At 33.7% G+C, this 15,478-nt stretch overlaps 1 protein-coding gene across 16 annotated transcripts in view; it reads left to right on the top strand.

Annotated features, from left to right (window-relative positions):
• RPS6KA6 (ribosomal protein S6 kinase A6) overlaps positions 1-15,478 on the top strand; it is a 202,331-nt gene that overhangs the window by 106,642 nt on the left and 80,211 nt on the right. For 13 of the 16 annotated variants that reach the window (XM_059910283.1, XM_059910281.1, XM_059910282.1 and 10 more), the window contains 4 exons: positions 5,844-5,960; positions 11,791-11,856; positions 12,876-12,957; positions 13,629-13,709. In XM_059910283.1, the coding sequence (XP_059766266.1) occupies positions 5,844-5,960; positions 11,791-11,856; positions 12,876-12,957; positions 13,629-13,709 (346 nt within the window). Of the gene's footprint in view, positions 1-5,843; positions 5,961-11,790; positions 11,880-12,875; positions 12,958-13,628; positions 13,710-15,478 lie in introns of those variants that run through there. The other 3 variants (XM_059910280.1, XM_059910276.1, XM_059910286.1) reach the window with 2 other exon arrangements.

The following is a 15,478-nucleotide window of genomic DNA, read 5'->3' as shown; positions in this document are numbered from 1 at the left end:
TTTGATTTCTTCAGTGATCTCTTGTTTGTTTAGTAACGTATTTAACCTGCATGTGCTTTTGTTTTTTACAGTTTTATTCTTGTAATTGATTTCTAATCTCATACCGTTGTGGTTGGAAAAGATGCTTGATATGATATCACTTTTCTGAAATTTACTGAGGCTTGGTTGGTGACCCAAGATGTGATCTGTCCTGGAGAATGTTCCATGAGCACTTGAGAAGAAAGTGTATTCTGTTTTTTTTGGATGGAATGTCCTATAAATATCAATTAAGTCCATCTTGTTTAATGTATCATTTAAAGCTTGTGTTTCCTTAGTTATTTTCACTTTGGATGATCTGTCCATTGGTGAAAGTGGGGTGTTAAAGTTCCCTACTATGATTGTGTTACTGTCGATTTCCCCTCTTATGGCTGGTAGCATTTGCCTTATGTATTGAGGTGCTCCTATGTTGGGTGCATAAATATTTACAATTGTTACACCTTCCTCTTGGATCGATCCCTTGATCATTATATAGTGTCCTTCTTTGTCTCTTGTAATAGTCTTTATTTTAAAGTCTATTTTGTCTGATATGAGAATTGCTACTCCAGCTTTCTTTTGATTTCCATTTGCATGGACTATCTTTTTCCATCCCGTCACTTTCAGTCTTTATGTGTCCCTAGGTCTGAGGTGGGTCTCTTGTAGACAGCATATATACAGGTCTTGTTTTTGTATCCATTCGGCCAGTCTGTGTCTTTGGTTGGAGCATTTAATCCATTTACATTTAAGGTAATTATCGATATGTATGTTCCTATTATCATTTTCTCAATTGCTTTAGGTTTGTTTTTGTAGGTTGTTTTCTTCTCTTGTACTTCCCGCCTAGAGAAGTTCCTTTAGCATTTGTTGTAAAGCTGGATTGGTTGTGTTGAATTCTCCTAGCTTGTGCTTGTCTGTAAAGCTTTTGATTTCTCCATCGAATGTGAATGAGATCCTTCCTGGGTAGAGTAATCTCGGTTATAGGTTTTTCCCTTTTATCACGTTAAATATATCCTGCCACTCATTTCTGGCCTGCATAGTTTTTGCTGAAAAATCATCTGATATCCTTATGGGGATTCCCATGTATGTTATTTGTTGCTTTTCCCTTGCTGCTTTTAATATATTTTCTTTGTAATATATTTAATTTTGTTAGTTTGATTAATATGTGTCTTGGCATGTTTCTCCTTGGTTTTATCCTGTATGGGAATCTCTGTGCTTCCTGGGTCTGGGTGACTATTTCCTTTCCCATTTCAGGGAAGTTTTTGACTATAATCTCTTCAAATATTTTCTCAGACCCTTTCTCTTTCTCTTCTTCTTCTGGGACCCCTATAATTCAGATGTTGGTGTGTTCAGTGTTGTCTCTGAGACGTTCCTCATTTTTTTTTCTTTCTTTTTTCTTTATTCTGCTCCATGGCAGTTATTTCCACCATTCTGTCTTCCAGCGCACTTATCTGTTCTTCTGCCTTAGTTATTCTGCTGTTTATTCCTTCTAGTGTATTTTTCATTTCATTTATTGTGTTGATCACTGATTGTTTGTTCTTACTCCTCTAGGTCCTTGTTAAACATTTCTTGTATCTTCTCGATCCATACCTCCGTTTTATTTTCACGATCTTGGATCATCTTTACTATCATTACTCTGAATTCTTTGTCAAGTAGATTGCCTATTTCCTCTTCATTATTTGGTCTTGTGGGATTTTACCTTGCTTCTTTGTCTGCTACATATTTCTCTGTCTTTTTGTCTAACTTACTGTGTTCATGGTCTGCTTTCCACAGGCTCCAGGGTTGTAGTTCCTTTTGCTTCTGTTATCTGCCCCCTGGTGGGTGAGGTTGTGCAGGGGCTTGTGTAGGCTTCCTGGTGGGAGGGACTGGTGCCTGCGCTTTGGTGGGTGTAGCTGAGTCTTTTCCCTCTGATAGGCAGGGCCCCGTCAGTTAGTGTGTTTTGGGGTGTCTGTGAGCTTAGTACGACTTTAGGAGCCTGTCTGCTGATGGGTTTGGCTGTGTTCCTGTGTTGCTGGTTGTTTGGCGTGAGGTGTCAAGCAGTGAAGCCTGCAGGCAGTTGGCCGGAGCCAGGGCTTGGTGTTGAGATGGATACCTCCAGGAGAGCACACACCTATTAATATTCCCTGGGCCTGGGAATCCTCTGGTGATCTAGCATCCTGGACTCAGCACTCCCACCCAGGAGGCCCAGCCCTGACCCTTGGCCAGGGAATGAAGAGGCCGCAAGCAGTGCAGTGTGGCCAGAGAAAAAAGAAAAAAGGGAAAAGAAAACCAACAGACAGACAAAACCCAATGCAAATAGCAGAAACAAAACCCAACAAACTGCAACAACAACAACAAAACAGGAAAAGAAAGAAAACAAACATACAAACCAAACCCAAGACAAATGATAAAAACAAAACCAAACAAACAGAAACAAAGAAACACACAAAAATCCCCAAGAAAACAAAAAAACAAGAGAACAAACAAAAGAACTCAAAAATGAAAGCAGTCAATAAAGACTAAACTAAGAAAAACAAGAAATGAAAAACAGAACAAGAATGGAAAGCAAACAATGAAAAAAGCAAAGAAACATAAAACAAACACATAAAAACGATCAAAAAAAGGAAAAAAGGACCAAATACAAGAAAAAAACACGAAACAACAAAAAATCAAAGTAAAAATAGAAAAAATATATTTTAAAAATTAAAAAAATAATAATAAAAACAACAACAAGAACTTCACCTTCCTGCCAGGGTCACTGGTCCCTTTTATGAGTCCTCTTTTCTTTTTTTCTTTCTTTCATCATGCCCCATTGCGAAGGGATTTTTCTTGTCCTTTTAGGTGTCTGAAGTCTTCCACTAATGTTCATCCAGTGCTTTATGAGAATTGTTCTATTTGTGGATGTATTCTTGATGTACTTGTCAGGAGAGATGAATTCTGTCTCCTCCTATTCTGCCATCTTGACTCCTTCCCCCCGCCCCACCCTAGTTCTAATGAACCATAATCTCTGAGGGTGGGAACCAAACATGCATATTGAATAAATATTTTATAAGTGATTTTTTGGAAACTAGAACATTGTAAACTACTGTCTACTTAAAGGCAAACTATCTATAATTTAGTAATATACATATAGTTGTTTGTCTAGGAACATATATCTATAACAGGCAGATGACCAATCAGTAAGTTAATATCAGCATTTTTTTAAAAGTGCAGATTCTGGGGTCATTATACCCTTCATTTGTGTTGAGTACAACACAGTGTAATAAAAATACTGATCATGAGGAATTCCCTGGTGGTCCAGTGGTTAGGAGTCTGCGCTTCCACTGCAGGGAGTACGGGTTCGATCCCTGGTTGGGCAACTAAGATCCCGCATGCCATGTGGCGTGGCCAAATCATGAATTATCTGGAAACATGTTTATTTATATTCCTCATATCTAAGGAAAAATGCTTATATTATTAAATTTAGATATATTGTCATCACAAAGTCAGTTCTATTCAAAATTGACATAATTCCATTATTCAGAATGAATCTCCTGTTTCCCTATTACCTTTATATGTTTAAAAAATAAATTCTTCATACATATTTTTCTGTTTTTTAAAAAGGTACTTAAAAATAATTTTGAAGTTTCTTATTGATTAATTTTACTTTTATAAATCTTTCTTTTAAAAAATGTTTCTCTTCATTCCCTTTTTATGAAATTGGTTGGATTTTTTGGGCTGTCTGCTCCCATAAGGTCAAACAAATATTGTGCTAAGCATTATGAATGCAGACATGAATGTGATATTACCTGGATACAGGTTGCTTACCTGTCTAGTGGGAGAGAAAGACAAGGTAATAAGTTGTTAGGACACAGTGTAACAATATTCTTTGCTGGCTGTCTGCTGGGAATAGTTGTCTTTTCTTGTCTAATAGCATTTTCATGTTTGAAATTTTATAGTGTAATGCTGCTGAAAATCGAAAGAGATATTGCATTTTTAAAGGGTGGGCATATGTGGATTTTAATTAGAAGAGGCATTGGGCAGACATTTCCATTTGAAGACTTGCTTAGGTTTGGTGAAACTAAGTAGGATAGAGTACAGTTGTTTCCTAGCTCTGAACATTTTTAAAAAACTGATGTCATGACCCATGTTTATAATGATGATCTTAAATGTGGCAGAAACTGAAGTGCCTTCTTAAACATAAAAATATTATATTGTGTTCAATATAATATCACAGACTTGAAGGGGACTTTAAAGAGCAGTCTAACATAATCTGTTTGTCATGTGAGAACACTGAAGTAGAGTGGTTTGTGATTTGGCCAAGGCTGCTTAGCTTATGCATGGGAGAACTAAGAGGAAAACTTAGGCTGTGACTCTTCCGTCAGTGTTCTATACACTGGAGAAAACTTCCAGTAAGTATGTTTTTGTTATATTCCATTCTTTGAAGACTATTACTATGTTCATAATATGTGGTATAAAATCAGTTAACATAATATTAATGAGTATACAATTTGATGTTGCTTTTGGTGTACATGTATTGCAAAAGTGCATAAAGATATGCCATACTTTAATATAATTCCAAAATGTCAGCTACAGAACATACTTATTTGCATTAATAAAGGTCCTTGACTTTTTACAAAAAAGACTCCTTGAAAAGGGGAAACTCACTCTCATAGCTACTTAAAAGAGTCCAGTGAAATACTATTTTGATGTATAAGAAACATCCATGGACATATTTTCAGAACAGATACTTCATTTCTGACTGATTAGTGGTTCTTAATACCTAAAGCTAAAACTCCTCTGCTGGATACCTTCTCTGAGAGTAAATGTCTGACTACTTATGTAACATGACAGTTATTTTAGCTGCCATGAAGCCAGCTTACTTGGGACCATGCTCTTGCCCAGTTTGACCACAGTCACCATTGATTAATCAGTTAATTAAAGGGTGAATGGATTGGGAACATTCTTGCCATCCAGACCAGAACTGATATGATATAATGGAAAGCTACCAAGATTTCTAGACATCATGATTAACTAGTCACGTGAACTTAAACTCTGTGGGTCTCAGTTTTCTCCCCTATACAGTCAGAAGGTTGGATAATATATCCCAGCTTTTGTTATTTTGTGATATATAATATATTTGAGGGTTTTTTTTTTCATCCTAGCTACTGTGCTAGGGACTAGAGTTACAGTTCACCTGAGTGTAGTCTTGATATAGAGTCCTGTATGAAGGAGCAGAAACACTTCCAAGTGACTTCCTTCTGCCTGACCCAGGTGGTAGGAAATCTGGCATATCATTTATATATAAAGTTTCAATAAAAGTAGGCTCATGGCCTGGAAACATATGTTTGGGCTTTGCAGATTTTGTTTTTCTGTGCTAGTTTCTTTTTCATTGATATGGCTAGCTGGACATTTAAATATTCATATATTACTGACTACTTAAAATGGTATAGTGAAATACTATTTAAAATAACTCTTGAGGTTCACATTTTTTGTCATGTCCCACAATTTACAAGGTTTTATCTATCTCTTGACTTTTTCTGCATCTACCTCATAAGTCATACTCCACTGAGGGTCTTAAGACTCTTTTAGTTGATGTTTTTCTTCTGTCTCTACCTAGTTGGAACAGAAGCTGAAGCATAGATTTTACATGCTTCTGTTTACATGAAATTATATAATAGGGGTGGTGGTGGTGATGGTCTATCTCTATGTGTTAGAAAACCCAGGAAATGGGGATGCTAGTAGCCCATAAAACTCTGTGCTAGATTGAAGGAGTTAGATATTAAATTATTTCTGTTGTGATTTCTGGTTCTAAATGGAGCTAATCATAAGATGTTGTAAGTATATTTGAGTATTGCTTGGATTTCTTTTTTCAGGATGAAGGAGTTGTTAAAGAAATCCCTATTACTCATCACGTTAAGGAAGGATATGAGAAAGCAGATCCTGCACAATTTGAGTTGCTCAAAGTTCTTGGTCAGGGATCCTTTGGAAAGGTAATGAATGCCTTTTTCCCCATTTGTTTTTCTTCTAAACATTTAGCAAAAAAGTGTACACATAGGTAGAAATCTGATAAATGTGCTGTTTCCAAATTGTCAAAGGATACACACAAAGGCAGCTCTAATTTTACTCCTTTTTATTTCTGTTGTATTTTTAGTTCAATTTCTTTATACTTCTCTGTAATAATAAAGGTTTTCTAATCCCCTGGGATCACTGATATCTCTAGGACAAAGTATAGCATGCTATTTATTAGCTGCCTAAATCAAGAAAGTTTGAATTTTGTAAAAGAGATCTTGTTTCTCTGTTCACATGCTGGCATGACCTTAGCTTTCTTTCTTGGTGATTTCATCTGTATTCCTTAGCTCTATCACAGAAGTCAGAATGTATGTATCAATTCATGTATTGAATGCATGAATTAATCTATCATCTTTTAAAGCAAATATGTGTGTAAAATACAGCTATGGTAAGTACCGGGTGATATATGGATTATGTGAAACTCCTGCCTTCAAAGGGCTTAAATTTCAAGGGAAAAAACAAAATTGAGGAAGATAAACTCTGACACTCATTATTAAAATTGGTTATTAAGTGCTTAATGGTATATGATTCTTGGAAAAGAAGTATGTAGGTCTGATTCCTGACTTTTGTATACCTAACATCTAAGACATGAAGAGTATTGCATACACATATTAAGTAACAGCCTTTAGGAAACAGCAACAACAGCAATTTAAGGGGAGGAAGTTAATGAGAAACTACTAATTTCAGGGTGGCTGAGATTTAGTTTCAAAGGGGAAAGTAAGGAAGTTGAGCATTGCTTATTTATTATGCTCTGAAACATTTTAAAAGAAAGACATTTATTGAACACCTGGTTTGTGTATAACACTTTAAAAAACAGCATTGGTTAATATAAAGTAGGCATAATTGTCTTAAAGTAATCTGATACCTGTGTGGTATAGAATACAACATGTAAAATACAGAGAAACATTTTCAGGACACAAAAAGTACAAACTAAGGTGGATTATGGTTTGGCGGTGAATTGGTACAGGAGGTATATGATGACAAGGAGATAGGATTTGAATAGTTGTGCTAGGGAGAGTAAAACTAGAAGGAGCTTTCAATAGATTTTATGTGTGGGGGGTGTATTTATAGAACTGACCTGTAGAGTAGGCATGTGCATTTCGAACACCTTTATTTTTTAAAGTTACTAAAAGTACAGTATTTTAAAAAAATATTTTACATTATATTTTATGATGTTAATTTTAGAACAGAGATGAAGTTCTTTTACATCCCCAATATATAGATGCTTACATAGCGACTTAAATAAAATATCACCAGGCAATCATTTCAAGACATTAAAAGTATTTGTTGTGTCATTTGATATATATAAATTTATTCATATGTGTATTTATTTATATCCAGCTTTGTTCCAGAAAGGATTTAAGGCTTTCATAGATGAATACTAAATAAAATAAAATTTAAAATAAGTGGGGAAGATGATGGAAGCAGAAAAATTAGAGCAGGAAAGATGAGATGAAGCCAGGAATAAACTCTGTTGTTCACAGATGCATGGTATAAGGGCCTAGAAATGGGGCAAAAGTGAAGACAAATATTTTGGCAGCCATTATAAAGAGGCTGAAACATTTAATTGTATGATTATTGACAGTATCTTTAAGAAACAGATCAAACAGACCAGAGATATTTTTCTTATGGGGCTTCATGAAGAAAATACAGTATAACATAATAAAATGTCTTCAGTAACATCTTCACATTAATTATAGCAACACGCTGACAAGATGTCAATGCAGTCCTTAAAAAATTCAGGGAACACTCAGCTTTGTACAGGAACTTTGGTTTAACAAGGATATCATAGAAGCCTTTTAAAAATTCCTAATACTAAAATACAGAATAGTGATCCTTGTGCAGTTCATCAACCAAAGAAATATTAAGGAGGTGGCTTATTTTTTTCTTCCTAGGATGTGAACATACTTGCTTGTCAGTATTACGTCATTTGCGTAGGCATTGTGTGGGTGGGACTTGTTATATGCTGAACCTATTCAGGAATTTGGCCAAGGCTGTGAATCAGATAAGTGTAGGAGCAATTCCAAGAAACTTTGGGCTGCAGTCTTATTTATAAGTTTTTCTGTGAAAGTCCCATTGTTAAAATGCAATAAATGGAATTTTAACCTATATAATGCTTTGTGACATTGAACGTCTATATAGTCTATTTAATCGGGAAAAAATCCTACGAAAATCAGTTGTAAAATTGTACTTTAAGGAAGCATGCATTATCATAAAAGATGCATATAAAGTTCTGTACTAAGCACATCAAGTAATGTGTGAATTGAAATGAAGTATACCAAACAACTTACATTACTTATTTTAAAACTCAATAAAATAAAACACTTGAAAACATGTTTGACATTGTCAGACTAGCCTTTCATATATTTCACATGTCAAATCATATTTACACAAAGCATACATACATTTTAACATTCATGCTTCATATTTTTTTTGCTTTTGTGATAGTAAAGCCTTTAAATATAGGACTTAAAAATGGATTTTTGAAAATATCAAACCCTTGCCCTCCTTAGTAATTGATTAGCTATCAAGAGATAGTTTTAAAAATATATGTTTACAACTTAAAATTTCTTGCAAATGGTCCTTTCTCTTCAATCAGTGTTAAAGCTGTGCAGTTCTGCAGTTCACTTCAGCAAACACTTCTTAACGGAAAATATAAAAGTCCATATGACAGAGAGAAAAGTATATTGGAGTAATTCACTCATTCATTTCTCTTCTGAACAATTTCTGAGAATTGGATTAGGGTGACTGAAAAGAAACCTCTCTGATCAGGAGAGAGATGTTTTTAGAAACAGTAGTTTGAAGTCATGCAGCTTCTTCTGTAGTTGATCATGGGAAGAGAGCAGAGTGAGATGATGTTTTCTTATGCTAGGAAAGTTCACTCATTAGACCTGAAAAGAACAGATCAGGTAATGAACAAATAAACAGTTACATCTCTAGACTGTGAATGATGGCTTCTATTAGATGCCATATTGAGATACTAGTGAGTGTTTTAAGAGATAGGGGAAAAGTGGCTGCTTTGTGTGTCTTTTTTAAAGCCTAGACTTTTTCTTTCTTCTTTAATTGCCTCTTTTTACCCTCTGTATTCCATTCATTTCAACTCCACTAAAGGCTGTGTTCTAGAACAGTGGTTCTCAAAGTGGGTCTTACTACCCCTGGATATCCACAGGACACTTTCAGGGGGTTCTCAAGGTCAAGACTGTTTTATAATACTAAGATATTATTTGTAAAACTTTTGGCACTTTGGCACAGTCAAGGAAGTGATTTTAAACTACATCAGTAATCATATTCTTCACTGTCACCCACTTACAGTTAAAAAAAAATGTGTTTTACTTAAGAATGTCCTCGATGAGGTTTTAACAGTGATTAAATTTATCAAGTATCAGCCCTTGAGTACACATCTTTTTAATATTGTGGAATGAAATTGAGAAGTACACAAAGTACTTTAGCTGCATACCAAAAGAGTATGATTGTCTCAAGACAGAGCACTTTTGCAAGTTTTTGAGTTGTGAGCTAAATTAGACACTTTTTTCATGGAAAAGCATTTTTACTTGAAAGAATGATCGACAAACTATGGTTACTTAAACTTGGGTATTTGGTAGATGTTTTCTCAAAAATGAATGGAGCGAACCTGTTATTTCATGGAAAACAACTGATAATATTTTTGTTAATGATAAAATTTGAGCTTTGAAGCAAAAAATTAGAATTTTGGAAAATTTTTATTTGCCACTGTGGGCTCAACTCTTCTCAATACTCAAAAGACTTTCCTGATGAGATTGCTACTGTCAACATTTGGAAGATCTGCATAACTCAGTGAACCAATGTTTTTGAGTTGACCAACACATGATGTTATCAAATCAGACATCAGTACAAAATCCATTCAAAGTGTCAGGTAGACCATGGATTATTATGTAAAAGAATATGGACAGTTAATTGATGTGGTTTCAGATTTTTCATTGCAACTAATCTTTAAGAAACTGCCACTTGTCAAATTCTTGTGTCGTATCAAAGAAGAATAACCACAATAATATGGAAAGGCTATTAAAATAGTACTCCCTTTTCCAAATACATATCTGTGTGAGGCCTGATTTTCTTCTTATAATTTAAGCAAAACAACTTAATTGCAACAGATTGAATGTAGAAGCAGATATGAGAATCCAACTGTCTTCTGTTAAGCCAGATATTAGAGACTTGCAAAAATGTAGATCAGTGTCAATCTTCTCATTGATTTTTTTGTTTTGGAAAAAATATAGTTATCTTTATAAAAATATTTATATTCACATATAACAGGTATTTATTATTTTTAATGAATCAATACATAGTTAATTTTTTCTGTTTTAATTTCTAATATAGTAAATATCAATAGATATAACCCACAAAAACAAAAGTACTTTGGAGTCATCAGTAATTTTTAGGATTGTAAAAGAATTCTTTTTTTTATTATGTTTATCATCTTTAAGGTTTTTATTTTATTTTTTTAATATTTATTGGAGTATAGCTGCTTTACAATGTTATGTTAGTTTCTACTGTACAGCACAGTAAAAGAATTCTTGAGACCAAAAATATTGAGAATTGCTTTCTTGGAAGAGACTGAGAAAGATAGTTCTCCTACTTGTGGTGTAGTCAACACTCAGGAAATGACTTGACTTCTTTGTTGTCAACATCTTGGTCACATGATATCGATTAGGAAAGAGGAAACTGTTTATCTACCTTTATTTGCCCATGTCAGTAAAATTGAATGAAAACTTTAAGTCTGGTGCTTAGGGTTAATGACATTTGCTTAGCTTTGAAGCTTTTGTGTGTGTGTGTGTGTGTGTGTGTGTGTGTGTGCGTGTGTTATGGCAATTAATTTAGTCTGCTGTTTAAAAAACTGATATAGACTGAAATCAGCTATACAAATACATACAAGTTCACTTGTTTGCCAACAGCAGAAAACTTGAAAAACACAGATAAGAAAATGTGCATCTGGGGTCATAGCTTCTTTAGCTTACTCAATAAGTTTTATATGACATTTAGAACCCCATGGTAATCTAGTTTGTGTGTGTATTCTCTCTAACCCAGATTGAATATATTCTTCTGTGATTAAAAAGCCTGATTTAAAACTGTTCATTTATAAAATACTAATTTTATTTTCTAGTGAATCTTCTTTATAAAGGAGACCGAGGGTAGGCTATAGGTGTGTTAAATTTGACATTCTGTTCCATTGCTTACTATTTTCATCAGTGAAAAACCATGGATTTTTAGGACTATCCTCTCCAAGTTTAAATGCACTAAAAATAACTCCATGGAATGAAGCTACTGAAATCTTCCATGGCAATGCACACTTCCTTGGGGTTCTACATTGTTTGGGGAGATCTTGTTGGAGTTCAGAGTAGATATTAGACAAGAAAGTAACATAGGGTAGTAGTTTTGTTAGTTCTTTCAGTACAGAAATGTTTATGGTGATATGCAAAATTTACAATTTGGTTCAAGCCCTGAAATTTTCTTTTCTCCAAAGATAGTTTTATGTTGCAAAACCCAGCCATCTGTTAATATGTGAATTCTCTTGATTAGTCTACTCCAAGTGTGGTATGAACTGTTACTGGCTTACTGTAAGACATGTTCAAAAACTGAGAGTAAGCATTTAGCAACTTTTACAGAAATTTGACAAAGTAATTTTATGTGTAGAATCTATTAGTATAAAAAGGGATTGTATTTTATGACATTTAAATTTCAACTTTCTAAATAATTCATTTTGATTATATTTTATAGAAGTATGGTCTGCAATGGACTTGGAGAAAAGGGGGAAAAAAAGACTGGTTGGTCTACACAGAAAGTGTGAGAAGCACTACACTAGATGAGTATGAAAACTGTAAACCTGAAATGGTCCTTGAGTTTAGGTCTGATATAAAGAATAGGAGAAGCAGAGATTAAATGAAGTAAGGATTCCACCCTCTCACCTTCCCAGTTGGCTGATACATAATTATCACATAAAATATTTGGATTAAAGGGTTTTAAGCTCTACCTTAGGAAAGAGGCAAGACAAAAAATTAATTAAAAGCTCTCCCATCTGCAGTTTTGTGTGAACAAGTTAGTTACTTGACCACATTTTAAAGTTAAGCAACACTTGAATAGAACTTGTTAGAGTTGAGGATGGCAGGTAAGGCAGTGAACACGTTTTACTAAATAATTAAACAAATTGAAACAACCCTTTACTAATAAATAACTCATAAAACTGTAATATACTCATATTTATCTTCATAACTGAGGCTTTTTAAAACTTAGCTTTTAATGAGTCATAATCCTGGTTTGAAAATATGAGATATTATTACTTAAGCTTACTTGGTAGCTTTAAATAATTTAACTTCCATTTCTTTATTGAAATATTTGCCATCTTTATTCTTTTTCTTGACAGACAGATAAGAATTGCCTCTGATTTCTTATTAGAAAATAAAATACCTGGTAATTTCTAAAATGGACCAATAGGGAAGTAGAAATGAAGGTATCAAATTAATGGTCATCACATTTGTTTGCTCCTTATTAAGGTAACAAAAAGGAGCTTGGGTCTTATAAGGAGCTCCCTTAGCTCAAATTGTCTTTCGTTATATTATTTATCTCTTACATCAGAAACTTCTCAAATGTTCTTTAAAATTTTCTTTTCCACAGTAGGATGTATGGGAGTGTGATTCACTAAGTGAATGAAAATGAGAAAATATTAACCAAGTATAATTTATAGGGAAAGGTATATCTATAAAATTAGAGAAAATGCAAGGCCATATGTATGTGCTAATGTATATGTTTAGCAGCAATGGCTTGGTATGTGAATTTCACTGTTTTAATTTTAATTCTCCCATTAGGTTTTTCTTGTTAGAAAGAAGACTGGTCCTGATGCTGGACAGCTCTATGCAATGAAGGTGTTAAAAAAAGCTTCTTTAAAAGGTAGAAAATTAGAAAGCTTATTAAAATAGATTTGGTAAAGCTTTTTTTAAGAAATATGCTGTGTACTGCTTATATAAGATGAGTAGATTTAGTTTCCTTTTAACATTAGTAATTGTTACAGATTTCTAGTGGTAAGTGATATTTCTAGGTTTGATATTGGCACATACCCTAATTTAGTGAGAGTGCACCCTGGTAAAAATTTAATGGGATAAAAAGTGACATGTTTTATTTAAAGTGAACTTATTTTATTAAACTATATTCTTTTATTTCAAGATTCTTATTTTTTTCTGTCTATCTGTGTTGGTATTGCATATTGAGAGAGCACAGCCACCTGCATACACTTATATACACTGTCTTCCAGGCTGTGATAACAATAACACTGTGCTCAGTTTTAATCAATAAACTCATTTGGACAATTGGAGACTAATATATAATAAATGCTTATTCACCAAATAACTTTGTGTCTCTTTAAAGACCCATCTCTAGATCTAAACTGAATTTGTTAGCTTTCTGAGAATATGGTAATTACTGTCTAGGAATATAGACTGCAAATTTGGGCACTTATAAAGTTACGTTTTATATTTCCATATTTTTGTTTGGTGAATTACTGATGGGATCCCTACTGAAATTATATACGAGAGCAATATATTCTACCCTTCTGTAATTTTTAGTTCGAGACAGAGTTCGGACAAAGATGGAGAGGGATATACTGGTGGAAGTAAATCATCCATTTATTGTCAAATTGCACTATGGTATGTAATCTTTTTTAAAAAAAATTATGGAATTAGAGAACTAAGATTTCATTTCAGACAGTAATATAACAGGAGATAAATACTTCAAACAGGAAATGAATATGGAATGATTTAATACATTCAACTATGTAAAATGTGTTTATCTGAAATAAGAATTAATATCTAGCTTTTAGTTGTATTTCCTGTATTTGTTGGTTAACTTGTCTAAGGTAACAAGATAGTGTCTTCTGATTACTTGTCTAGTAGTATTTCTGTACTAGGGTATACCTCCAGGGATCTTAGGCTATAAACTACTGTGATAATTTCTTCAAAACATTTTTGTGTTTGGAAGGGCTCCTCTTACATGTTCATAATGAGCATATTAATCTTACTTCCTCATTCTGTTGAAGAGGACCATATGGTATATTAGTCTATTTGAGTTATTTTTTCTTATGTTTGGCAGGAGAGGAATACCAGTGAGAAGCAATAGGTACAATGGAAAGAACATGAATTTGGAGTCAGACAGTTCTGAGGTTTCTTTTTTTTTAATTGCTATATAGTTGACTTACAGTATTATATAAGTTTCAGGTGTACAATATAGTGATTCACAATTTTAAGGTTATATCACATTTATATTTACTATAAAATATTGGCTATAATCCTTGTGTTGTACTATATATCCTTGTAGCTTATTTATTTTATACATAGTAGTTTGTACCTCTTAATCCCCTACCCCTATCTTGCCCCTTCCCCCTCCCTCTCCCCATTGGTAACCACTAGTTTGTTCTCTATATCTATGAGTCTGTTTCTTTTTTGTTATATTCACTAGTTTGTTTTATTTTTTAGATTCCATATAGAAGTGATATCATACAATATTTGTCTTTGATTTTCACTAAGCATAATATTCTCTATGTCCATCCATGTTGTTGAAAATGGCAATATTTCATTCTTTTTTATGGCTGAGCAATATTCTGTGTGTGTGTGTGTGTGTGTGTGTGTGTGTGTGTGTGTGTACACCACATCTTTTTTATCCATTCACCTGTTGATAGAAACTTAGGTTGCTTCCTTATCTTGGCTATTGTAAAAAATGCTGCTGTGAACATTGGGATGCATATATTTTTTGTGGTAATATTTTCATTTTCTTCAGATATATACCCAGGAGTGGAATCGCTGGATCGTATGATAGTTATATTTTTATTTTTTTGATGAACCTCCATACTGTTTTCCACAGTGGCTGCACCAACTTACATTCCTTCTGACAGTGTATGAGAGTTCCCTTTTCTCTACATCTTCTCCAACATTTGTTATTTGTAGACTTTTTGATGATAGCCATTCTGACAGGTGTGAGGTGATACGTCATCGTTGTTTTGATATGGGGTATTGATACTCTGATGATTAGTGATGTTGAGCATCTTTTCATGTGCCAGTTGGCTATCTGTATATCTTCTTTGGAAAAATGTCTATTCAGGTGTTCTGCCCACTTTTTAATTGGGTTGTTTTTCTGATGATGAGATATATGAGCTATTTATATATTTTGGATATTAATTCCTTATTGGTCATATCATTTGCAAATATTTTCTCCCATTCAGTAGGTTTGTTCATTTCATTGATGGTTTCCTTTGCTGTGAAAAAGCTTTTAATTTTAATTAGGTCCCATTTGCTTATTTTTGCTTTTGTTTCCATTGCCTGAGGAGACAGATCCAAAAAAAACATTGCTACGATTTATGTCAAAGAGTATTCTGCCTGTGTTCTCTTCTAGGAGTTTTATGGTTTAGGTCTTTAATACATTT

Source organism: Balaenoptera ricei, chromosome X (assembly GCF_028023285.1).
Source record: "Balaenoptera ricei isolate mBalRic1 chromosome X, mBalRic1.hap2, whole genome shotgun sequence".
Classification (NCBI taxonomy): Eukaryota; Metazoa; Chordata; class Mammalia; order Artiodactyla; family Balaenopteridae; genus Balaenoptera; species Balaenoptera ricei.
This window is presented reverse-complemented; position numbering and strand designations above follow the sequence as displayed.